The 25497-nt window shown below is 35.6% G+C and overlaps 1 protein-coding gene across 2 annotated transcripts in view; it reads left to right on the forward strand.

Moving 5' to 3' along the window:
* Window positions 1-25497, forward strand: part of PLCB3 (phospholipase C beta 3) — a 100415-nt gene that overhangs the window by 71285 nt on the left and 3633 nt on the right. For both annotated transcript variants that reach the window (XM_072421493.1, XM_072421492.1), the window contains exons 6-29: window positions 2348-2401; window positions 4686-4761; window positions 5987-6087; window positions 6682-6848; window positions 6932-7078; window positions 7516-7673; window positions 7756-7838; window positions 8218-8302; window positions 9720-9900; window positions 10406-10510; window positions 10596-10660; window positions 10735-10831; window positions 12369-12453; window positions 13680-13804; window positions 16820-16974; window positions 17065-17226; window positions 17369-17468; window positions 18864-18968; window positions 19150-19238; window positions 20612-20723; window positions 22949-22984; window positions 23451-23655; window positions 24811-24943; window positions 25022-25098. In XM_072421493.1, coding sequence (XP_072277594.1) covers window positions 2348-2401; window positions 4686-4761; window positions 5987-6087; window positions 6682-6848; window positions 6932-7078; window positions 7516-7673; window positions 7756-7838; window positions 8218-8302; window positions 9720-9900; window positions 10406-10510; window positions 10596-10660; window positions 10735-10831; window positions 12369-12453; window positions 13680-13804; window positions 16820-16974; window positions 17065-17226; window positions 17369-17468; window positions 18864-18968; window positions 19150-19238; window positions 20612-20723; window positions 22949-22984; window positions 23451-23655; window positions 24811-24943; window positions 25022-25098 — 2703 coding nt within the window. The remainder of the gene's footprint in view (window positions 1-2347; window positions 2402-4685; window positions 4762-5986; window positions 6088-6681; window positions 6849-6931; window positions 7079-7515; window positions 7674-7755; window positions 7839-8217; window positions 8303-9719; window positions 9901-10405; window positions 10511-10595; window positions 10661-10734; window positions 10832-12368; window positions 12454-13679; window positions 13805-16819; window positions 16975-17064; window positions 17227-17368; window positions 17469-18863; window positions 18969-19149; window positions 19239-20611; window positions 20724-22948; window positions 22985-23450; window positions 23656-24810; window positions 24944-25021; window positions 25099-25497) is intronic.

Below are 25497 nucleotides of genomic sequence, written 5' to 3' on the forward strand. Positions count from 1 at the left end.
GCCTCTTCAGTTATAATTTTCCTTATACTTTCTCTTTTCCATTTTTATTTACTCAGACTCCAGGTACTCAAAATTGTCTCCTACTCCTCGAGTCCGACTCCACAGCCCTGTTAGCAACATTTAAAAAAAATTAAAATGCTGGAAAACGCAGGTAAACGCTTTCATTGCTTTCAATAGGGGCGTTTTCCCGCGTTTATAAGCACTTTAAGCATAAACGTGTTAAAAAAGCAGAAAAACGTGCCATACATTTTCCAGCAGTAAAAGTGCGTACAAACGCATATAAGCGTAGTAGGAACGTTTACCTGCGTTTTTGAAAATGTCTGTGTAGACCCAGCCTAAAGGATACATCTTGTTCCTGCTCTCCTAGTACAAACAGCACTTCAAGTGCACATCTAGTGCTGGGCTTTCATTTTTGAAATATGTTCGTCTAAAGATAATATTTTCAATATGTTGTTGCAGTTTGTCACAATGTAATATGTTTTAGGCTTAGTCTACACAGACTGTTTCCCCAGCTTTTAACCTGAGGCTTTTAAAGCCCACATTTGAAGTCCCCATGCATTCCAATGGGCTAATCTACACCAGGAGTTTCCTTCAGGCACGTTTTTGAGCATTATATTAAACGTTGCTTGCAACGTTTAAAAAATTAAAACGCGGGAAAACGCATGAAAACACTTGAAAACGCACACATTGAACTCAATGGAGGCTTTTACAAGCCGTTTTAGGCTTTTTATGAAAGCTTCTATTGAAAACAATGGGGTCTTTTAAAAACATTTTTAGCAGGTCTTTGGAATCTGAAACCCCCCTTAATAAGGAGACTCACAGATCTGCACCACCCCACCCTGGGGAATGAGTACAGGGGTACATAACGTTTACAGGGGAATGAGTACAGGGGAGCTGTGACGTGTTCATACTACAGCTTCTTTAGTGCTGCGGGACCAATCAGGGGAGCGGCGCTGTCAGCATAGCAGAGCTCCGCTGATTGCTCTGCTCCCTGATTGGCTGAGGAAAGGGAATTCCTGATGATGCTTGAGCTGTCATCAGTGTTTCCTATTTCTCAGCCAATCACAGAGCACTAGAGATGAATGGGCACAAGTCTCCCTATTCAAAGTTTTTTAGCGTTTTAAAGCTAAGCTTTAAAACGCTCGTAAAAGTGCAAAAAAACATATAGAAATGTGGTAGGAACGTTTATATGTGTTTTTAACACCGTTCATGTAGACCCAACCTTAGATCTACTAACAATTGTAGTGCAGAGGCCTGCCTCGTTGGCTAGAAACTGAAATTGTTTGAATAGGCCCCTAGATTATATAGTTTTGGAAAAACTGAGGAACTGTATGGATAGAAAGGTGTATAGCCAGCTTTAGATAGATTATTTGCATTGCTGGCCTTTCTTTGACAAATGAATGTTTAAGTTCAAAATAGCATGCTTCTACACTCTGCTATTTTTTTCTTCTATTCTTTGCAAACTGATTGAAAATAAAAGGAAATGCTGCTATGCGTTACCTGCACTTGCAAACAGTTTGTACTTCAAGTAAGCATAAAGCCTAATCTAAATCGAATCTGTTTTATACTTTGCAAATGTCCTGTAACCAAAAGTGCTAATAAAACTTGTGTAAGGCTTATCTTCTTCGGCACCCAAATTCACTGACAACTGAACACAGCTGCAGCCATGACTCATGAGCTTTCTGTCAAAGAGAACCATTCATGCAGAGCCAGCCAGTCAGTGGCTCTTCTTAAACACAGTTCCTGCACTTTGACAGAGAGCATGTGTAATTTCACTGGGGAGAACCTGGAGCTGTTAACAGGTTTGTTTCACAATCAATTTGGTCACAGTTTAGAATTTAGGGTAAGTGTAAAACATGGAAAAGCTTAACAATTAGGAATGTATTTAAAGCCACAACACCCCCCCCCCCCCTTCCTTTGAATGGAGTAGCAAAAATTAATAACATCTCTTTCTTTGAGACTGATTGAAAAAAGCAAAGCTATCAAAGCAAAAGGTGGCTACTTTAAAGAATCCAAAATATAAAACCTATTTTGGTAAACATATGTGTCCCTTCATAGTTTAGAAGTGCTAAATAATAATATACAATGTAGAAAACAAATATATAAATATGCAAATATAAAGAAAAATCGATAAATGAAAAGGTTTCTCCAAAGGTTTTTGACTGGTGCTATATATATGGTAATTTTGTATAGTCGTTTACACACATCCATTGCACTTTGCAGCCGGACAGGTGGCATGCCTGATTTAGATTTATTTAGTTTAGCTTCATATCTAGAGATATATAATACTTCTTTTTCCACGTTTACCCATAGTTTGGATTTAAATTACTATTTTTCTTTCTTTTAGGTACACCAAATTAAAACTCCAGGTGAATCAGGATGGACGAATACCAGTGAAGAAGTAAGTGATATTTCCCTCCTATTTTTGGGAGCTATGTATACCCTTAGGAGTTGTTCTTTGGCATTTCAGTATACTTATCAAATATGCCAAAGCATTTGGCATCAGAGTTAATAATAGTTGTTGTCAATTCATTCATCTAGGTATGTTATTTGCTTTATATGCCAAAAAATGCTATTAAGTGGGACTTCATTTGTGTCAAAGGGGGGATGATGATTATTATTATTATTATTATTATTAATAATAATAATAATAATAAACAGTATTTATATAGCACCAACATATTATGCAGCCCTGTACATTAAATAGTACACTATTGCAAATGTGGAGGAGAGGGCCCTGCACAGAAACGCTTAGAAAATCAAAGGATAATTGTGTTTATTTATTGTTTGTTTTGTAATGAATTACTTATATTCCCCAAAAAGGTGTTATTTCTGTTCTAGATGTATGTCTATTTTTGATTGTAGAAGTTGTAGAAGGATAGAATTAAGGTTATTTGGTAACTCCTCTAAGTTATTTTCTTTGTTTTTGTTATCTGACTGATATCCATACCCTTGCAAAGCTTTGCGTGTTAAAACTTTTTGTGTCTTTTTTAAGTTTTAGGTGGATATGTAAGTATTAGGGGAATGTCATTAGCATATAATGATAACGTGGACATCCTATTTCAGATGGAAACTCCAGAGATATCTGGATTTTTCCTGCTTGAGACTGCCAGAGGGCACAATTCAAAGAGCACCATAGATAATGGTCACCCTTGCCTTATACCATTGCAAACAGTGTTTCTCTGTGACTTAGAATACAGGAACCTAATGTTGGTGTAGGTGCAGAGTACAGAGCATGAATGGCTTGGAGGAAGGGTGTGATGGGAGATATGTTTATTACAGTGTCCATACATTGGTGTTTTAGTGCTACCTGCTGTCTTGATCAGAACTTGGAGGTCTTCATAAAGGCACATTCAAATAAATCAGTGTAGCTAGCATTGAATAAAGAATGACTGTTTTTCCTGTCATTATTTAGTAGCACCTTCCAATTTTTTTCTTTTTATCACCAGGATTAACAATTACATCTATTAGGATCTAATTTAGGTCTCAAAGTCAGTATATTCTCTAGATTTTTACAAAGCATATTGCAAACCACTAACAATTGACCACAGTGTGTACTTACAATCTTTTTTTATTCTCAAGGTCATAAAAGAATACCAGGGACACATTTTCTTTGTCTGTGATCCCAATTACATGAAATTGTACAGGTTTTGACTCCACAAATAAAACCTATTTTTTAAATAGTAATTTTATGTTTGAATACACCAAAGACATATTCCATGAATAGGGCAGTACATGTTATCAGCCCGCAGCACCTTTACAATGTAAGTTAAAACTACTATGTAGGCATAATCAGAGTAAACCAATTATTTACATTAAATGTTTAATATTTAATTTATAAAAATTCCCCACATGCAATTTATCAACATATGCCACGTCCAGACGTAAAATAACACTTTAGTATTCCTAGCAATATATGTATATATGGGACTTTAAAGGCATAAAAAAATTCAACAATCTCAGTGTCCGTATTCATTTTTGTATACATTAGTTAATTTAGGTAAATATAATTAATTTGATGTGACCAAAAAAAAACTATTCTAAAAATCTTTTAATAAAAAACACAACAGTATGTATACAAACATGCATTCTCTCTTTAGCATGCCCACTAACAGGGACATACTATCCTTGACGTGTTTCGTGGAATGCGCCCACTTCTTCAAGAGAAGAGAACAGACTATAATAAAAGCAAAGAATGCATGACCTATTGTAAATACATCAGTACAAAACTGAAAAAAAAATTCACATCATCCAAAAATGTTATAATTAAAAAACTTACATATAATACAACCTTAATTGGACAGCTGGGAGGCAGAAAGGGCAGGCACAGGCAATATGAGAGATAAACCCCATTAACAAATCATATATATATATATATATATATATATATATATATATATATATATATATATATATATATATATATACTATACCTTTGTATGTAACAAAATATGATGCATATAACACCATCACAAATGGCGTGTGTCTTGTTAATAATTTCAGAGTTGCTACCAGAATTTATATAGTGATACGTGCAATATATCCCTGTGATGGACTTGGAATCCATCTTAAAGGAGCCAATAAATGGCAAATGATTTTTCAAAGTGCAGTAGAAATGAACTTTATGCCATCGATAGTTATATGTCTGTTACACTGTTAATTTAACACGTCTTGCACTTTTCTAGCATTCTTAAGATGTTTGCCGCAGATAAGAAGAGAGTGGAGACTGCGTTGGAGTCCTGTGGTCTGAACTTTAATCGGGTATTATTCATAGTCATAATCCTACAAATACTATCATTTAAAATGACTTACCATGCTGTGCATTTTTGAAAATGAATACAGCTAGAGAGATTGCAGTTTTTTCAAATTTTTTTAATCTCGGTTTTAATGGGGACCGATTCTAAATTTTGTAATGTAAACTTTCCAGTAACTAACCTCTGTTCTGTTAATGCTGAGGATGACCAAATGAAAATGTGATCACAGGAGGTAATAAAAATTAAAAAAGGTTCACAAACAAAAAGGTGCTTTTCTTAATGGTATCTTGTTCCAGAGGAAATTAAAACCCTTTGGCAGCTGTTGTCAGCTTTGCCCAACATATTTTTTTTTTTTTTATATTTTTTTTTTTTGAGGTTTATATAGTTAACAATGGTACATACAAATTGGAATAGTGGTTGTTGTACAGAAACGTTTAAAATACAAATTAACAGTACATTGGTAATAATACACCATTAGATTGTAAACAAACAGTTAACATCATTCACGACAGACCCACAGAACAGAGTTTACTTGACATCTATAGGAAGGTTATTTTCCAGTTCTCTACCCAAATACCAGGTGGTTTGAGGGAAACAATTGTATAGCCTTATTTTTGTTGGTGTGTTAAGTGTGGCAGAAAAGCTTTCCCAGGTTTCAAAGAAAACCTGTGCTTTTGATTCTTTATGCATGGAAGTTTCAACCTATTCCATTTTAAATATTTCTTGAACTTTAGCTAGAAAAAGGCACATTGTTGAGGGGTTAATTTCCAACCAGCAATGGAGTATAGTTTTCTTGGCTACTGCTGAAATAATAGTGCTCCCTTGGAAAAACGAGAACCTGTACTCGCCAACATCCCAAAAATTGCCCATTCAGGGATGTATGGGACAAAATTAATGAGTTTAGTACAGATGTAATGTATAACTTGGCCCTAGAAACGTTTATTACACGAACATTCCCACAGGTTATGAAAAAGAGTTGCCGCAGGTCCTCCACATTTAAAACAGTCATCTCCATCAGAGGGTCCCAAAAATTGGACCAGAAATATAATTCTTTTGGAAGAGGCGGAAAAACATCTCTGTACTGAGTTGCCCAACATATTTATTCCCAGGGTCAAAACCTTCATATAGTTGCAATGTGACTGAACATTTTACTTTTGCATACTCTTCATTCTGCCATTTCATCTTGGTATTGGTAACCTAAATAGCACTGGACACTATCTTGTCTCTTTCAGGGTGAGTCCATCAAGCCAGAAGAATTTACTCTTGAAATTTTCGAACGGTTTCTAAACAAGCTATGTCTACGGCCAGATATTGATAAGATCCTAATAGAGAAGTGAGTTGAAGGAAAACCGTGCCATACATTTATTTATATGCTTTGTTGCTATTTCATATTTACCACTAACAGCCAGCAAGTGGCAATCTTTGGGGAAGCAAATTTACTGATTTTTTTTTTTAAATAAACCAGATTACTCAGAATTTGTTCTGATTCAAAGAAAAAGCACCCCTGATACCAGCAGAGATGAGGCTTTTTTTTTTCTAAATATGACCTGCCCTGTTTTCAGCTATGCAGTGCACCACAGTGCTTGTTGGTGTTGGTAGACTGTACTGATGGCGTGTTGCCACCTATTATATTTGTACATTGGGATGCCATTCTTAATAAATGTCACTGCCATTCACTGCACAAAGTAGCAAAAAATTGCCTTATGGTAAAACCTGGTAAAGCTTACGTTACCACTACCCATAAGTGTGTGTTCAGTTGTAAGGATGGGTTTAGAAGAACATAAATATGTTGAAAATTGTCACCTTTGTGTCTTTCACTTTTTTACATGTTTTTGCATACTGAAACCTGAATACTCTGCATATAGTATCTTCCTTGTACTTCCCCACGTAATTCCTGTTGTCATTTTCTGGGCTTCTCTCTCTTTAGTGGAGCTAAAGGGAAACCATATTTAACTCTGGAGCAACTTATGGAATTTATAAATCAGAAACAGAGGGATCCAAGGCTCAATGAGATTCTTTTTCCACCACTTAAAAGGGACCAGGTGCGCCAGCTTATCGAAAAATACGAATCCAACAAACAGTTTCTTGATAAAGGTAGGCAAAGTGAACTCTGCAAATTACAGATTGTTTAAAAAAAAATGTTATGTAATGCTGCTTTCTGAAATTTAATATTACAGACCAGATATCTATGGAAGGTTTTAGCCGCTTTCTTGGTGGGGATGAAAACAGTATTGTTCCTCCAGAGGCCTTGGATCTCAGCGATGACATGACACAACCGCTCACAAGTTACTTTATCAACTCCTCCCACAATACCTACCTCACTGGTAATCCTGGTCATATGGATACATCTTTATGTTTTCTGAGCAAACATTTTAACTCTAATATTTAAACTTACAGTCTTCAAAAATTGCTTAAAATAGTATTTTTTTTCTTAAATTAGAATTATTTCTGTACTGATTACATTTGTGGAATAGTCAAATATGTATTAACGTCGAGACCATAAGTACATTTTTGTGTGTGCACCCTAAATCTCAGTGTGCCAGTTTTTAGGGTTGTAGTTGTTAGTGGAATATAGAAATCTAAAAATGGCTTGTATTTTCATGTAAAAATCCAGGAGCTTCATTTAAGGATCCAACCCACGGGCCATACATACAGGATGATTTAAATTATTTCCCTAACTGATATCAAAATGATTTTGCTTACACAAGAATATATCTTTTCTGATGTATTTCCTGTTTTTTCTGTGCCTTGTATAATCTAGCTGGTCAGCTGACAGGGAACTCTTCAGTAGAGATGTACAGACAGGTGCTGCTTACGGGCTGCCGTTGTATCGAGTTGGACTGCTGGAAAGGACGTCCCCAAGATGAAGAACCTTTCATTACTCATGGATTTACCATGACCACTGAGATACCTTTTAGGGTACAGAAAAAGACCACATAAGATTGCAAGTTTATAGTATATGGTTACCTGATATCAACAAGCTGTCTATATTTTCCCACAGGAAGTAATTGAAGCAATAGCAGAAAGTGCCTTCAAAACCTCCCCCTTTCCAGTCATTTTATCCTTTGAGAATCATGTTGACTCGTAAGTCTTCATACTTTTTTTTTTCATGTGCAGGTTTTTCCTTATTCCCTGTCTTCTGTTTGTGTTTCATTTATTCTTTTAATATTATTCTCATCCGTTCATACTGCATGCAGCAGCTCACTTTGCACTTCGGTTGTGCTGTTCATTTTCACACGTACCAAGGGCAGTTTCCAGAGGAGTCGCTTAACCAGGAAACCTATGTTAACACAGGGAAAACAGGCAAACTTCTTGCAGATTGTGCCCTGGCTAGGATTCTACCCAGCACTTGGAAAGCACTAGGAACTAAGTCATTCTCTGCTTTTGTTTTTTTTTTGTTGCAAAAATCAAGATGTAATACTTATTTTCATCATTCATTTCATTTTTCTTCTGTTTTATGCAGAGCGAAGCAACAAGCTAAGATGGCAGAATACTGCAGAAACATCTTTGGAGATGCACTTCTAACTGAACCACTGGAGAAATATCCTGTAAGGGTTATGCTGCCTTGGTATAACTCAGTGTAAACTTTCATATGTTTTCTGTTAACTTTTATCTTATTTATTCTTTCCCCTTTATTACTTCATCCTAATGTCACCTTCTGTTACCAATCATATTTGTTGCAGTGCTATGAATTAAAAAAACAGCTAAAAATTGCACGCAGTGAAACCTGCACTTCTGCTAACCAACCTGCACACATGCATCATGTAAATCCTGTGACTTTAGTGACAGTGCATGTCAAGTATGTAGTCAAAGCCCCTGACTTGTTCTGGCTGCATTGAATCCAGTAAAATTAACATAATGGGTGGGTGCCTGCCATTGTTAAAAGAAGATGTCAGAATAATTTTGCTGTGTTAAAAACCTTGCCATAACCTTTCTTGTACATGCAAATATTCTTTCAAATATTATTACAATGTACATTGTAATGCACCATATCTGATTCTGGTATCTGCCTCTTTGATAGGTTATCATAGTAATAAACTGCTACTATATTGGTAACTCTTGTTGGAGAATGTAAAAATGTATCTACAACAAGTGTACTTTAAATTTGTTTACATGTTAGGTTCACAACTATTTCCATACATGAAACAACTACTACAGCTTTTTTCAAATACAGCATAGGCCTAATGACCTGTTAATGTCAGGTTGTAGTTTTGTCTTACTTTTCTCTGTACAGGAACAACTTATACCTGGCATACTTTGACTTAATACATCTTGGCATTTTATCTATTGGGGAATGGTTTTATCCACTGATGTTTTTTTTAGGGTATGGCTGGAAAGGACATTGGGATCTATCTGATACAATATTGCTCTAGGACCCTAGTGTCATGCAATTGTTCTAAAAGCTAGATTTACACACTGGAGCTCAATACCCATACCAAAAAGCGAGTATTAGTGCAGAGCAGTAAAGGCCAGTAGTTTACGTTGTATTAGCACAAGTAGAAACCCTGTGCTGCCTAGGTAAATTGCCGTATTATTTCATTACTTAGGGTTGTGTAAATAAAAAAAAAAAAATCATGATATACAGATATACCCATACAGGTTTATAATTTTAAAAGATTTTACATCAACTATGTCCATAGGGTTTTATATATGGAATAAGTTTATTTTTTAGTGGTTGAACTTGATGTCTTTTTTCAAACTGGCTTGCTATGTAAAATCATGGGGATTTAGACGCAGTTAAAATTTTGACAGCATATATTGACAGTTAAATTTATTGTACACTTGGATATTTTTCTATCATTTTAATATGTGATTGAATATTCATTATCCAATAAATCATTTAAAAAATATAATACAATTATTCAGGTTTGAGTCGCAGTAACTAATCTCCTTTTACACATAATCTGAATGAGCCTGTTAATCAAATGTCTACAAACGACCTTTTTTTAATACTTTTTTTTCTAGCTCCAGCCAGGAGTTTCTCTCCCAAGCCCACAAGAACTTTTTGGGAAGATCCTAGTGAAAAATAAGAAAAGGCATAGAGTAGGGGCAAAGGGTCCTGAAGGCAGTGTGAAGAGAAGAGTCAGTGAACAGCCATCCAATACTTACAGTGATTCCTCCAGCATCTGTGATGCACCTGCAGTAGGTATGTTACTGCACTAATGAGTAGGCAGTTTTGAAAGGGGAGTTGAAGGGACTTTATGAACTCATCTTTTCCAAACTGCCCAAGGGAAATGTTATAATGTAAGACTTCGCTTGGGAATTAATTCTTCAAGTAGTCCATATTGCTAGCACGTTTAGAAGCACATTGCAATATACCTTGGTCCTCATTTCTGAAAGGTGTGAAAATAAACTCTAAAGAACCTTAATACCTTTCAAGCCAGTGAGAGGATGCATGCACGTGAGACAAATGGTAAATTAATGCATCATAGATTGTAGAGGTCATATTACTGGAAAACCACACAAAAAATTAGATTGGTCTGTAAGCATATCCGATACAAATAGATGACCAACACATATAGATGAGTGATTTATGGTTGTAATTCAGTATGTATGAGTAGATTGATTGGGTTTTGTGCTTTGGAAATGGTTGCGGCTCATGAGAATGGATTATCTGTAAACTTTCTAACAGCAGCATATTCCACTTTCAGGTACATTAAACTCTGACTCAGCTGATGTATCTCTGACACTTTCTAATGGAGATGAACAAATAGAAGAGAGGATTCCCAAGTGTGTAGAGCCACGGAAGTCAATTGGTGAGATTCATACATTAAAATATTATGTAAAGTTAGGTTTAGATTTCTTCCTATGCTAACTTATTTTCATTCTTGTTATTTTCAGACCGTGATGCTTATAGTGAGGAGGAAGAAGATGAAGAGCCCTCTGACCCCAAAAAGTCAGATGAAGTAAGTTGTGTAACCAAAAAATATTTTTTCTCTGTAGCTTCTTAAGGTTTTTGACTTATACATTTTTATTTCAGGGCACTGCTAGCAGTGAAGTTAGCGCAACTGAAGAAATGTCCAATCTTGTTAATTATGTGGAACCTGTAAAGTTCAAGTCATTTGATGTGGCCAACAGTGAGTAGCTGTGCAATGGAGTTTAATAGGGCTGCTAATATCTCATGTTAAAAAATTAGTCTTAAAAATTAATCTCGAGTGTTATTCGGGGTGAATTTTACCTTGCAAAAAGCAGTAATCCCGAATCACACTCGGGGTCGCTTAAAACTTAAAAAAAAAAAAAATTAAAAAAAAGGGCGGTAGGATCGGTGGGAAATTCAAATAATTTTGTATTGGATTCAATACAGAACAGCTGTATTGAGTTCAATACAAGGAAATCTTCATATAATATATATATATATAATTATATATACATTATACATGCTTCTGTACAGTTATATTATGTGTTTCACTATTTTTTTTATTTTTTTAACAGATTTTTGTGGGGTTTTTTTTTTAAGTTTATTAATAAACATTGGACATATTTCGGTTTGTTATGCCTAAGAATTATGGCCTACAATGTAAAATAAATTTCCATGAAAAAAAATGTACCGCTTTTTGCATGGCAATACAGACAGAATTAGAACGCTAGGGGGGTTAATACTAATTTAACAATAATTTTGCACCGTTGTTCAGACAGATTTCTGTGTTTTTGATTTGATTACATTATTAAAATAAATTTATTGGTATTATATTATTATTTTTATATTATTTATTATATTATAATTTATGATTTGTGTTTCAAACTTTATCATACCTGGGAGTTCCTAACAATTACAGGCTTACAATATTAAACAACAAATTTCCATGCAATGTACAATGTACCGCTTTTGACCTAAAAATACTGACATAATTAGACCGCCAGGGAGGTTAAAGAAGTATAGGGCCTACTTATCAAAAAGTAGAAAACATGATTTGTTCTCCACATATTTTATTCTCCACGTTTGCAATTAAATAATGTCATATTTATCAAAGTAGGAACCAGTTTTTGTCTCCGACCTACCTTCTAAAAGTAGAGAATAGAAGGACTGTAATTCTCTTAAATACAGTAACTTATCACTATTTCTGAAAAGTGGCAATGAACTATGAACAGTGACAAAACTGATTACCACTTTTCAATATTTACCAGTATATATGATAATGTTGCTGGCAACTTAGGAAGTCCAAAAAGATAAAATAAAAAAAGGCTTTGAAAGGATGATCAGGGGTTCAAAGTCCCTTAATACAGTAATAGTTTAGTAAGGTAAAATATTTATGAAATGAATGCGTACACCACATGTAGTCCTTGCAGCCAATATGTGTAGTCTTCTACACCTGATACAGAACCACAAATGTCTACATGTAAAGGAGTTATTACTAGAATGCATATATTATTTAATAAACTTACCATACAGCAGTTTTATGTAATTGAAAGAAAATGTTTATAGCAAACATGTTTTAGTTAAATCTAAGTAGGTAACAGCCTTATTTATGTTCTTTCTTTCTCTTTTTTTTTTTTTTTCATCCTTGCTCTTGACTGTTTTTAAATCATCGTTATAAAAACCTTGTCTTACCCTGCATTCCTCGTTATCTGCATTATTGTTTCTCACCACTTTACTGACCCTCCCTCCTTCCTCAGAGAGGAATAAATATTATGAAATGTCTTCATTTGTTGAGACTAAAGCACTGGAGCAGCTCACTAAATCTCCCATGGAGTTTGTAGAGTATCCTTTTTGCCACACTATAAAAATCAGTAATGGGTTATATTGTGCTAGGTATAGAATGTAGCAGGCAAGTGTCTCTGTAGGCGATACCTTTCATGGACAAACTGAACATATTTTATTATGCGAGTTCTTGGAAAAACTCAATTCTTCTCAATTCAATCAGACATAGTAACAAAGACAACAAAGTATTCTCAAAAACTTGCACTATAAATACACTCAGCCAATGAAAAGTATAGCTGTTATCACCTTCCTGCTATTGTATGAGGAGTTTTTTTTACATTCTTCCTTCTGTACATAACCTGAAGGAAATAAAACATTTAGGATGTTGTCTATAGCAGCCATTTAGATGTTTGTATTTTTTAACTTCCACTACAAATTTATTAACTGGATGCATACTAGACGTGAATGACTCCTTTTGTTTTCTCCATGTTTTACAATGTTGTTGTAAGTAGTAAACAAGTAAGATTAATGTTGTTCTTAAGGAGTAAAGTTAAAGTTCTTCACCTATTCCACTTAAAATATACATGTCAGTTAAATGTTAAAAGGTGAAAAAACCTGACTAAATGATGAACATATTAGCCTGTTCAGTAGAAGTATTGGCCTCTACTAGCCATCTAGGTAATAGCCTGTTTCTGTAATTCAATACCATACCTACAGCAGGTGCCTTGCACTACCTAAAATGTATGCAGAGGTACAAATAACTGGTGACAACTTATTTTTTGTATCTTACTTACACTGAGGAACTTCACTGTGTTCTATCCTGAGCTGTCCTAAGCAGTGCCTAAATTAGGCATTTTAGGGGCAAGGATTATTATTATAAGGATATAAGTGGTTTAAAGCTGTAAAAGTCACTCTTGACCTGTATACTGACTGTTTAGTGATCTGTAACAAGTCACATTACATTCACAGTCATTACTGTGTGGCTTGATCCCTGTAGTATTGAAAAGGGAGTGCAAGTTATTCAATGTCTCCTACCACATTTTCTGCTCTTAATTTTCTTACTTTTAAGTTATTTGGCTATTTTTCAACATTTTTCTATCTATACTGGCTTCTGTGACATTTTTTATATTTATCTTCTAATTTTTGCTTGTCATCCTATTAACTCTTTGTGTTGCTTGCCTCACCTTTCATCCCCCAGCCATCACTATGGCTATCCCTGGCCCTCTTATTGCTGCCTGTTGTCTTCTATGTCCATGTTTTTTTTCTCCTGACTCCTCTTCTGTCAGATATAACAAGAAGCAGCTAAGTCGTATCTACCCAAAAGGAACCAGAGTGGACTCTTCTAATTACATGCCACAAGTTTTCTGGAATGCTGGATGTCAGATGGTGGCATTGAATTTTCAAACACTGGGTAAGCAATTCAACTTAGATTCAATATTAGTCCTTTTATCTGTAATAGTCCTGATAAGAAGATGAAGTGTTTTAGGCAGTTGTTTTTATAGTTGTGGCTTCATACATTAGTAATGAACTCAGCTTCTTAGCTCCCTGTAAATGCTGATGATGTGGTGACATCACATGATCTCCTGTACCCCAGATTTCCAGGCTGACACTTCATGAACATCATAGTTGTTTATTTAATTATTTTATATATAAACCACAAAGAATGCAATCATATCTTACTAAAAATATTTTTTAAAATAATAATGTTAGACAGCTGTTCATTATAATAGAATGTTTGCAACACATTTGTTTGCACCTTGTAAAAACTCTCTTGAAAACATCCAGTGAATTATCTTATATATATCCTGGGTTGCATGTAAGGTTTTTTATTGTGGGCTGCAGCTATACGCACCGACATTCACTGGCCACTTTTTTAGGTACACCTGTTCAACTGCTTGTTATTACAAAGATCTAATCAAACTAACAGATGGCAGCAACGCAATACATTTAGGCATGTAGACATTGGTAATATGATATGCTGATGATCAGCAAATTACTTGTTTGACGTAGGAGGTCAGAAGAATGGCCAGGCTGGTTCAAGCCGATACAAAGACAACAGTAGCTTAGCTGAACACTCGTTACAAGAATTCTAGATGAAAATCCACACCCAAACCTATGCTGGTGTTTTTGTTGAAAATGACCACTAAGTATAGTTTAGCCCAGTGATGCCTTTTCAGGGTTGAAAAAAATAATAAATACTTTCTATCTATCTTTGCAGCCTGTGTGTTGTGCATCCTCTCACATCACAAGTTTATCTGACACTAAATGTTACACTATGCAGTAAATATTACACTATGCAGTCTCTAATGGATTGAAACAAACACAATGCCCCCGGTAGTCAGGCATTATGTGATCATTGCCTAGGCTTTCTGTCACATGATGTGTGTACAGGAATAATGTCTATGTATTGCATGTATTGAAAATGATGTGAGGTAGTGACAATTCATGGGCTCCTGCCATGTGTAAGGAAATGAATGGAGATTCCCTGTGCATGTTCCAGCACACTATAATAGATCCTCAGCCTAATACTGACTGTAAGTCCTCCGAGCTATGCACTTCAATCATAGAAATACAACTGGGATGATTTAACGAATTGTTTTCCTGCTGCTGGTACTGCCTGATATAGAAGATTCAAATTAACCTCTGTGCCACTTCTATCATTTGCATGCAGAACTACAGTTACAATATATTACTGTAGGCGCCTGGGATGTGTGGGAGTGGGGCGGGGATGGGCAGAGATATCTCCCCTCCTGTTCCATAGATGCGAGTGATTCGAGACTACAATTCCCGGCATTACTTGTGTCTATAGAACAGTCAATAGTACAAAACAACAATAAGCTTAAGCTGCTGGTCTATAGACGCGAGTGATGCAGGGAATTGTAGTAGTGGCATCACTCACTACAATGCGTAGTAGCAGGCGGGCAAGATGTAATTTAATTACGAAATTATTTGGTGAGGCCAAAAAAAGGGACCTTGTGGGCCAGATTTGGCCCGCGGGCCAGAGTTTGACACCCCTGTTTTAAACCCTCAATATACTTTTATATAAGCATTTAGTTGGGCAATAATATGTAGCATACATTTTAAAAAGGCACTAGCATAACTGTTTTTTTTTATTTGATATAGTGCCAGCATATCACGCATTACTTTAGAGTAATATCACTAACTGATCCTCAGAGGAGCTCACAATCCAATGAAAGCTATGCAAAAAAAAACATGCAATCTATTAAAGAGGACCTGAGGGGCTTAGCCACTCCCCCAGTTGTTTGAAAGGTGGTGCAATGGAAGCTGATCTGCACCACATGTTGTGGGATTGCCCTAGAGTTGGAAATTTTTGGAGGATTGTAGTCTCATACACCATGAGACATTTGGTTAATGTTCTGTCTTTATCCCCTAGTTGGGTATTTGGGATTGGAGAGCTGACCCTGCAAGGGACGAGAATCACTAAGGGGTGTAGCAAACTTTTGTCTATTATATTCTTGGTAGCTAAGAAAACTATTCTGCAGAATTGGATAAGTCTGCACTATATATATATATATATATATATATATATATATATATATATATATATAAATAATTTCATTTTTACCAATTATCATCTCTACATTTTATCAAAATGCATGGTATACCTATCTTTTACTTGATATTGATCACGTATGGAATGGTCATGTACTGTAGGTTTCTACAATATATTGTGTGTGTATATATAGTGTTTTTTCAATTCACTGTCTTTTTTTTTTCTGCACCAAACTTTAGCCCAACTAAACACAAACAAGCATAGAGCAATCATGTTGGTTAGTGTAAATTTTAGTCATTACCTTGTGAACTGAACTTTACATAATCAAAATGACACTATGAACTGTGCTTAGCTGTGCATCTACACAGCCAGTTCTTTTGTCCTTTTTTAGTTTCATGTTAAGAGACTAAGGCCCTGCATTTGCTCATCGCCTTTTTCCTGTGCCTACAAGCCGTGCCCCTCTTCTAGACGTGTGGTTACTACTGTAATGCTGCCCTGCTAAGAAATGTAGTCTGGCATCTATTGGTTGTCCTACTTTGTCTGCTACATGGTCACATCTGACCCTGCTACTGGCAGTATTCACAGATGAATGCAAGTACAGCTTTGAGGTTGTACACACAGAAATATATAGGCACCTTCCTATACTCGTAGATGTTTATGTAATTCAGGTCCATTAAAAAATAAAGTAATTTTGATTAAATGCTATGGGCTGATATATATAGGATAAATCATGGTGTAACATTTATTTGTACCCATTGTTTGGGTTGAAAGCTAAATAATGTATATTTGGATAATAATAATGATTTTCTTATTTATAAAGCAAGTTGTAAAAAGTTACCTATTGTACAGAGTTCTCCATTATGTATGTGACAAAACATTACACTACTCATAATTGCATTGTTTTTATTGCAGACCTGGCCATGCAGTTGAATATGGGGATATTTGAATATAACCATCGCAGTGGGTACCTACTAAAGCCAGAATTCATGCGTAGGACAGATAAGCCCTTTGATCCTTTTACAGAAAATATTGTTGATGGGATTGTGGCAAATACTGTAAAAATTAAGGTGAGAAAGCAGCAGAGAAGTGTAAGGAAGTAGAATGGAGATTGCTAACTTTCCTGTTTTAATCTTAACTTTTTTTTTCCTATTTCCCAGATTATCTCAGGTCAGTTCCTGTCTGATAAACGTGTTGGGATATATGTAGAGGTTGATATGTTTGGTTTGCCTGTTGACACAAAAAGAAAATATCGGACGAAAACGTCCCAAGGAAACTCTTTTAACCCTGTATGGGATGAGGAGCCATTTGAATTTGCTAAGGTATTGAACCATCTACTTTGCTTACGTTTCTGCTCCCAAAGCGCTCTTCCTAGCCATATCCCACTTTCAGTATGCAACTTAATATAAGTGTCTTCATCAAGTTTTCAGTTCACTCTGATGGCCTTACACACCTCTCCTTTAGGTGGTGCTACCTACTCTTGCCTCTCTTCGCATTGCCGTGTTTGAAGAAGGTGGAAAGTTTGTTGGTCACAGGATTCTGCCAGTATCTGCAATACGACCAGGTAAGACATAAACGCATAGGTGGGTTATTTATATTGTAGGCCTTGGTTTTTTCCCAAATTATGGGCCCTTTAAATTTCATAAGAATTGCTGCACACAGATATCCCTGGTATGCATCTGATATGTAATTGTGAAGCATGCTGCAGTGTTTATATTTTCAACTGAATTTTATGCTGCTTGCTGTATAAAATGCCATATGCTACCATGATTATCTTTTGAGTACAAGGAGTATGGATATGTATGCTGTATAATATTTAGCACACATAAAAATAGGGAGAAAAGTAGTATACACAAGACAATTTTTACTTCTTATCCAGTTTTCATTCCGCTGTGCAGCTGATCTTATCATTTTGGGTTTTCAATCAAAAGTGGATAGATCAGACATTTTAATAAATTATGAATACCCAACCTATGTTGTGTGTATAAATGATTAGATAAAAATGATTAGATAAAAATGATTAGATAAAAATGATTAGATAAAAATGATTAGATATAAATGATTAGATAGAAAAATTCTGATGACTTTCCACCTGAGATAAAGGCGTGTGAGGGTTCAATATCATACATGTGTGCAGTGGTTGAATGTTTTGACTGATAAATTATTGGTTTTGGTCTGTTTGGTCAGTCTGTTTAGGTCAAAATTTGCAGTTGATTTGCTTGTGAGTACTACGCCCAAAAGGAGCTCACAAGCTAATGTCCCACATAGTCATGTCAGTTTTGAGGGGAAAGCCAATGAACCTACACCACATGTATTTGGAATGTGGGAGGAAACCGAAGTACACAGAGGAAACCCCTGCAAACACAGGGAGAACATACAAACTCCATGCAGATAGTGTCCTGGCTGAGATTCGAACCTGGGACCCAGTACTACAAGATCAGAATGCGCATGAGGTTTAAAAAATTAGCCACATTGCCTTGTGAATTGAGCCCAGTGCCTTTTACAAGAACATTGACATTTAAAACAGTACTAGTTGGTTTTTCACCTTTTGTGAATAAATCCTTTAAAGTAATGAAGTGGGTAAGGCACAGTGTCGAGTAAAATAATAGCCAAACAAGAGAGTCTGATTCATGTCGTTTCCACGGCCATGTTATGTGAACCCATAGATGGCACACAGATATCTAATGAAAAGCTTGCCTTTACAAAAATAAAAAAAAGGCATTCTATACACAAATGATACATAGCACTTTGTGTATGCGGTATTAGGATAGCATGGACTGCAGTCCAATGTCTCACTTTACCCTAAAAATCACATTTTCACACATAATGGCTGTTTTGACTGTAAATTTCTTTAATTTTATTTTTATCTTGGATAAAGACTAGGGAGGAAACACATTTTCTCTTCTTTTGCCTCAATCTGTTTTTGTCTATCTCCTGATTAATCTTTTGTTTCTGTCAGGTTATCACTACATCTGTCTCAGAAATGAAATTAATCAGCCCCTGTGTCTCCCAGCTTTGCTTGTCTACACAGAAGTAAATGACTATATTCCTGATAACCACCAAGGTCAGTGTTAACAGATCCTACTTGAGATGTCTACATTATAGTTTCTGTGTATGAACATCATTTCACCTTTGACCAATACATTTCTGAGTTCTAATTGAATGTATCATTGTTCATTGTATGTATCATTGTTTGGTTTGTCTTCTTCCATGTTAATAATAACCACTAACTTCATCCCCAACAGAGTACATCAAAGCTCTGATGTTCCCCACCCAACATGTCAGTCTGGATGAGAGAGCCAAGAAACTTGTGGCTCTGATTGGAGACACTGAGGTACAGCAAACACCAGGGCATTCATGGGATACGTATATTAAATAATGATTAAAAAAAAATCTAAAAATTGTTTACCAAAGATGGATACTCATTCTGCACATTCTCAGTCCCTTATTGGGGTCTGTCTACTCAAGACTGAAATTTTAGCTGTAGGCTGTGACATCTTTAGAACACCTCAAGTGGTCTTCTGTGCTTTGTCTTAAACGTTGTGCTTGTCATATGATAATTGCATTGTCATATACTAGTGCTGAGCTTTCTAGCCAAGGACACTTCCACCGAGTTGTATAGCACAGAGTAGTTGCACTCATCATTTGGGTGTTCAGACATTACGGATATTGATATTAAAGCACCCTATAAAACTCATTAGTACTATCTACTTGAGGAACAGTTACTATCTGGACAATGTTCAGACATTTTCTACCTAAGCACTTTAGGTACCCCTGTGATTGGATATTTTTACCAACTACTAAATTGGTGACTCAGAAGGAGTTTTACAGATACCCTGCAACAGGTGATAAGTTTTCCTGCAGTCATCTGATATCAAAATAGACAAGGCATTGCCCTTACTTCATATTAATGTTGACCTTTTATTACTATTTTATTATTACCTTTTATTACTATTTTATTTATGACTATTATGTGTTGAAGACTGTAAAAAGCATATTCTTACAGTCTCCAAAGCATATTAAAGGTCAACATTAAAATAAAGTAAGGGCAATGTCTTGTTGTCTATTTTGATATCAGATGACTGCAGGAAAACATATCACCTGTTGCAGGGTATGTGTAAAACAACATGTCGTTAATCCTAACCAACCCGTGTTTGGACACTGATAATTTGCATCATTAGTAGCCTTGAGTACATTTAACTGTATTTGTTATAAATCTGTTTACACTTTAGGATTTATTGTAGGATGTCTGCATCATATTAACACAGCATGCTAGCTTTCCCATAATAAATCCCAGCACCTCTTCTGCACTTACTGGCTGCTCATGCAAATTAAAGATATAGATGGCTCCAGTCTCTGATATCCCACTATTCAGGTCTATTTACAGCAAAACAATAATTTACCATTTTAAAATATTTCCATATTAGTGTGGTCTTCTTAAAAGTTCAAAACCTATAAATTATTTTTGCATAGTCCCGCATATATATTATATATATGCAAAAAAGCTTTTGGTTAGATTTTAGTATAGCTGTTGTCCGTTTCATGTTATGTAGGCGTGTTATGGGAGGTATGCTGGAAATTGTGGATTTATAGAAAGTGGAATGAATTGTCAAGCTTCTGTGCTAGATCACAAGTGCACCACAGTCTTCAAAAGACATAACCTTTATAAAGCATCCATAGATAACACTCTTTCTGTATCCACTGCAGCTCAGCAATGCAGATAAACCACAGGAGAAGAAAAAGACTGAAATAGCAAATGTCCCTCCTCAGACACCCATAGGTATCAAGAAGCAATCTATCACACCAATATCACCTATAGGTATGTTGTGACATCTTCCTACTTTGATTCTTGCGGGGACAATCACAGTAGGCATGTTGCATTGTTTTTTTTATAAAGTAAAATGAAATTGTAGACAGTAATTTTAATGTGCAAGATGTTTATATTTTTCAAGATGCAAGATGTTACATATTCTAAATTCTTATTTCTATCTGAAGTATTTTATTTGTCTGATCCTTTGCTGCCCCCTGGTGTTCAAGTGTAAATGTTTCCACCATACTAGAAAGGAAATAAGGTAAAAAGCTGAGACAATCCGACCATCTACATTATTACATGTTGGTCATGTACAAAAGGTTTGAATCTTCCAGGTACATTGACAGTGTGAATGCTATTGTGTCCTCTTGTTATCAAATAATAAAAAACATTTTAGGCATCGTCTGCTAGAATTTAGAATGGACTCAATCTGACAATATAGGCTTCCTCTTATGCCTAAAGTCAGACCACTGCAAATGCATCAATTTAAATTAGAATGTACATTTTTTTTTTGGTTTAAGATTTCCTTAAATATATACATTTTCTGAAAGCAGAGATTTTATGTATTGTAAGGTGTTGGTAGTTACGAACTTTTCTGTCACCCAACTTTGAGAAATTACTTATTTAAGCCTATATTTTCAGCTATAAGTTATTTAGTAAGTTTAAAAAGTACAAAGGTACAAAATGTGTGGAGTCTAAAATTTGCTGCAAAACAGTGACTAATATTCTGTGTAGGCAACTTTTTATATATATTTTAGCTTTTCATTTAAGGGTTGACTATTATTAATATACACCACAGGATTATTTTTCTCACTCAACACTCATGCACAGCAACACATAAAATGTATTACATAATTGTCACTTGCATACGTATGTATGGTGTAGGTGCACACATTTTTACATACATGTGTAAAAATTTGGATAGAAACTATTTTACTTTATTATTTTTTGTTTTATTCCCAAGTAAAGCATTGCTTAAAATAGCAACATTGTTGTTTTTTTTTATATGGTGGGCCTTGTATTCTACTGCATCTGTTCAAACAAAAAACACCAACATGAAAAGGCTGTCTTTGGATAACTGCTATTAGTTCAAACACAGTTTAAAGCAGAACTTTTTCTAAAGAAAATGGAAGATGCAATTTCTGTCCTTGTTCTTAAAAGTACCGTACTGTAGCTTGTCTGGTGTTCTGATCCTCTGCCCTAAATACTTTATTCATCACTGACCCAGAATGCATAGGCAGGTTTTCAGCACAACTATGCCCGGTGAGTGGTTATAACCAAAAAGATCCGCTTTACATCCAGCCAATTGGCATCCTTTACAATAAGTTCAGCAATGGCAGCTTACATCATCTCTCAGGGATAAGTCTGCTTTAAAAGGACATGCTGCATCTACAGTAACACAGCACAATGCAAGGCAAAGTTCTAAGGCATACAATATGTACTTTATAACATTGACCAAACAGTTTAAAGTCTCTCACAAACTAATGACCCTACCATAGTCATATGTCAACATAGTTAACACAGTCTAGGGTCAATTTGGGGGGGAAGCCAATTAACCTAACTGCAAGTTTTGGGATACGAGAGGAAAACGAAGTACCCAGAGAGGAAACCTATGGAAAGTCTATGCAGAGGCACTGCAAAGGCTCGAGGGCTAACCACTAAACCACCGTGCTGCCCCAGTTGTAAAATATGTTGATTTTTTTCATATTCAGTGAATAGTGGAATATGACTGTGACATGTGTGATGATGTTTGCTAACTTCATTATTGGTGAGTGCATCATAATCGGCATCTAAATAATTTTCATGTTGTTCTATATATGATTAATATCATTACAAGGGAAGTGCAGAGGAGGCAGTAGTGAGGGACAGTTCAGAAGGTGAGCCATAAAAAGCCATGTCTGCAGACAACTGGCTTCTGGCTCACAGTTATTTTTATAATCTATTCCAAAAGGTATTCAGTAGAGTTTGTGTCAGTTTTATCCAGATAATTTAAGTTTCTCCACACCAGACTCTGATCATGACTTTGCACAGTACAGTCCCTGTGCAAACAAAGCTGTTCTAAACTGTTGTCACAAGGTTGGAAATGTGCCGCTATCTGGAATGTGTTTGTATGCTGTTTAGTTAGCTGTAGCCTATACTGGAAACATCAATGTCTTTTTATGCATTTTTCTGATCTTCTGTATTTTATAAAGAATGTTTAGTCATGTATTTTTTTTTATCTTCTGGTTCTATAGTTCACCGGGATGACATCATAGCAAGTGTACTAACAGGTAACTTTACATATTATTATTTGAATTTTATGTGGATTTGTGCTCCTATTGTGCCTCCCAATGTGTGTACCTACTAATTCCAAAAAAAAAAAAAAAATCTATTATGAGGATAGCAGAATTCTATTAAAATGACATTTTAGAGGAACAAATAGACAACTGAACAAAACCTGCTCTCATAAATAATCTTCCCCTCTACAATGGTTAGTTTTGATTGTGTCTACCAGTGCTATTTCTCCCCACCATCCTTACATGTAATAAAAACATAGATGCACCATGTTGTCATGTTTTAATGGATGGATAGTGGGGTGCCAGTTGAATTGCCATACCTAAAATTGAAAGCAAGCTCTCAGTCCCGTCTTATCCTCATCTTGATTGTATAAATGAAGTGAGAATACCTATTTAATGCATGCACAAAAAAGAAATAAACCTTCCCAACCAAGCCTTGTTTTTTTTCTGACATTGTTAGATGTACAAGCACCATCCCTGGAGGAGCTTAAGTTACAGAAAAGCTTTGTGAAGCTGCTTTGCCGGCAGTATCGAGAATTGCGCCATATGCACCGAAAGCACCTGCGTAAAGTGTCTTCACTATGCAAGGAGCAGAACAGCAGAGTCATACAGCTGCAGAGCATTCGAAAGAAAAGATTTGGGAAAAGTCTAAAAAGTGGACAAGAGTGAGTATTGCCAGCAGAACTGGATCAGTGACACTGTGTCAAGCAGAAATAATATTAGTTTGTGGTCTTAGATCAGTTGTGCTTTTTTATGAGCTCTGACGCACTAAATTCTAGTAAACTGTACTTATCCAATAGTACGTTAAACTGCTGTGGTACAATTCCTGAAAAAAGGAGATATTTTAGGGATTAATATTGTGTGGAAATGATTGCTGATGCATTTTTAACATTCAGAAGTCTTTACTTATAATAATAACCTCTGGTGTTGGAAACAATATCAGTGTGACAGGGCTCATTTTATTTAATATGAATTTTGGTAATAATGGCATGTAACTGTTTTGTAAAATTAATTCTTGTTAAAGTTGGAAACATTTTTTAGGTATTTTTTTTCCCAAAACGTCTTTGTTGCTCACTGATGTGTTGGCTATACATTATGTTGCATTTCACATCATTCACAAAAATGTATTTTTCATTCTGATTCCACTATCTGCACATTTTCAGACATCTAACCTTGATGATTCCATGCCCTCTATAGTCTCCTGTTCTTTGTTTTCTTCTGTAGTAAGCCATGGGCCAACACATAGCATGTTCAGAAATGTACTGCTGCTCAATTGTAAATGATTGTTATACAAATGTTTTTTCATCAGCTGGGGACTGCCCGTCAGTCTTCCAATTCTTTTCTGGCCTCTCTTATTAAGAAACCATTTTCACATAATGCACATTATTCCCTGTGAATTCTTCTTACTGTGAGCAGGTTGTGAGATACAGTAACCATCACGTTTAAACTCATTCTTTAGTCAGTGACTTGGAACAATCATTTTATTCTAATGTGTGATTGAATAGGTAAACATTTTGAATAGTTCCTCATGCTTTATAGAATTGTTGTCACTTTAAAGAGTTGTGGTCACTTGTTCTGTTGTATGGATATTTGTGCCAATAAGTAGGTGTATCTAATAAAGTGTCACTGAGCACATGACTGTAAATGACTAGCATGTCTCCAGCTTAACATATTATACTGAAGATTTATCACTAATTATTTAGGGTGTCTTCACATGTGTTACTTCATGTGATTATTCTAAACCTTTTCTGTCTAAATATTAAATGTCTCCTTTCAGTCTACATCTATTCTGCAATAATGTGTTTTGTGATGTCTTGCAGTTTGCACTCAGAGCAGGAAGAGCAGCAGAAAAAGCTGATGGAATTGCAGGGAGAGCAGCAGAGGCGCCTGCTAGAGATGAGGGAACTTCAGCATGAACAAGAACGCAAGATCAAACACATCCACCTGCAGCAGGTAATGTGAACTCTGTGTCCTGGTGAAGGACCTGAGCAACGTACTATTTGGTGTTAAACTATCATTTTATCATTTCAGGCTGTTCAGAAACTGCTGGATGTGGCTCAGTCCTGTCATACTACTCAGTTGAAAAAATTAAAAGAAATCAATGAAAAGTAAGTATACATATACAATTAGGTCCATAAATATTTGGACAGAGACGACTTTTTTTCTAATTTTGGTTCTGTACATTACCACAATAATTCATTTTAAATGAAACAACTCGGCCATTTGACTCAAAGGCTATTTCATGGGCTGGTGTGGGCAATTCCTTTGTTATGTCATTATCTATTAAGCAGATAAAAGGCCTGTTGATTGCCTGTTGAGGAGTTGATTTGAAGGGGGGTGCTTGTATGTGGAAGATTTTGCTGTTAACAGACAACATGCGGTCAAAGGAGCTCTTTATACAGGTGTAACAAGCCATCCTTAAGCTGAAAAAACAAAAAACCCATCCAAGAAATTGCTACAATAATAGGAGTGGCAAAATCTACAGTTTGGTACATCATGAGAAAGAA

The sequence above is a fragment of the Pyxicephalus adspersus genome, chromosome 9 (genome assembly GCF_032062135.1).
Source record: "Pyxicephalus adspersus chromosome 9, UCB_Pads_2.0, whole genome shotgun sequence".
NCBI lineage: Eukaryota > Metazoa > Chordata > Amphibia > Anura > Pyxicephalidae > Pyxicephalus > Pyxicephalus adspersus.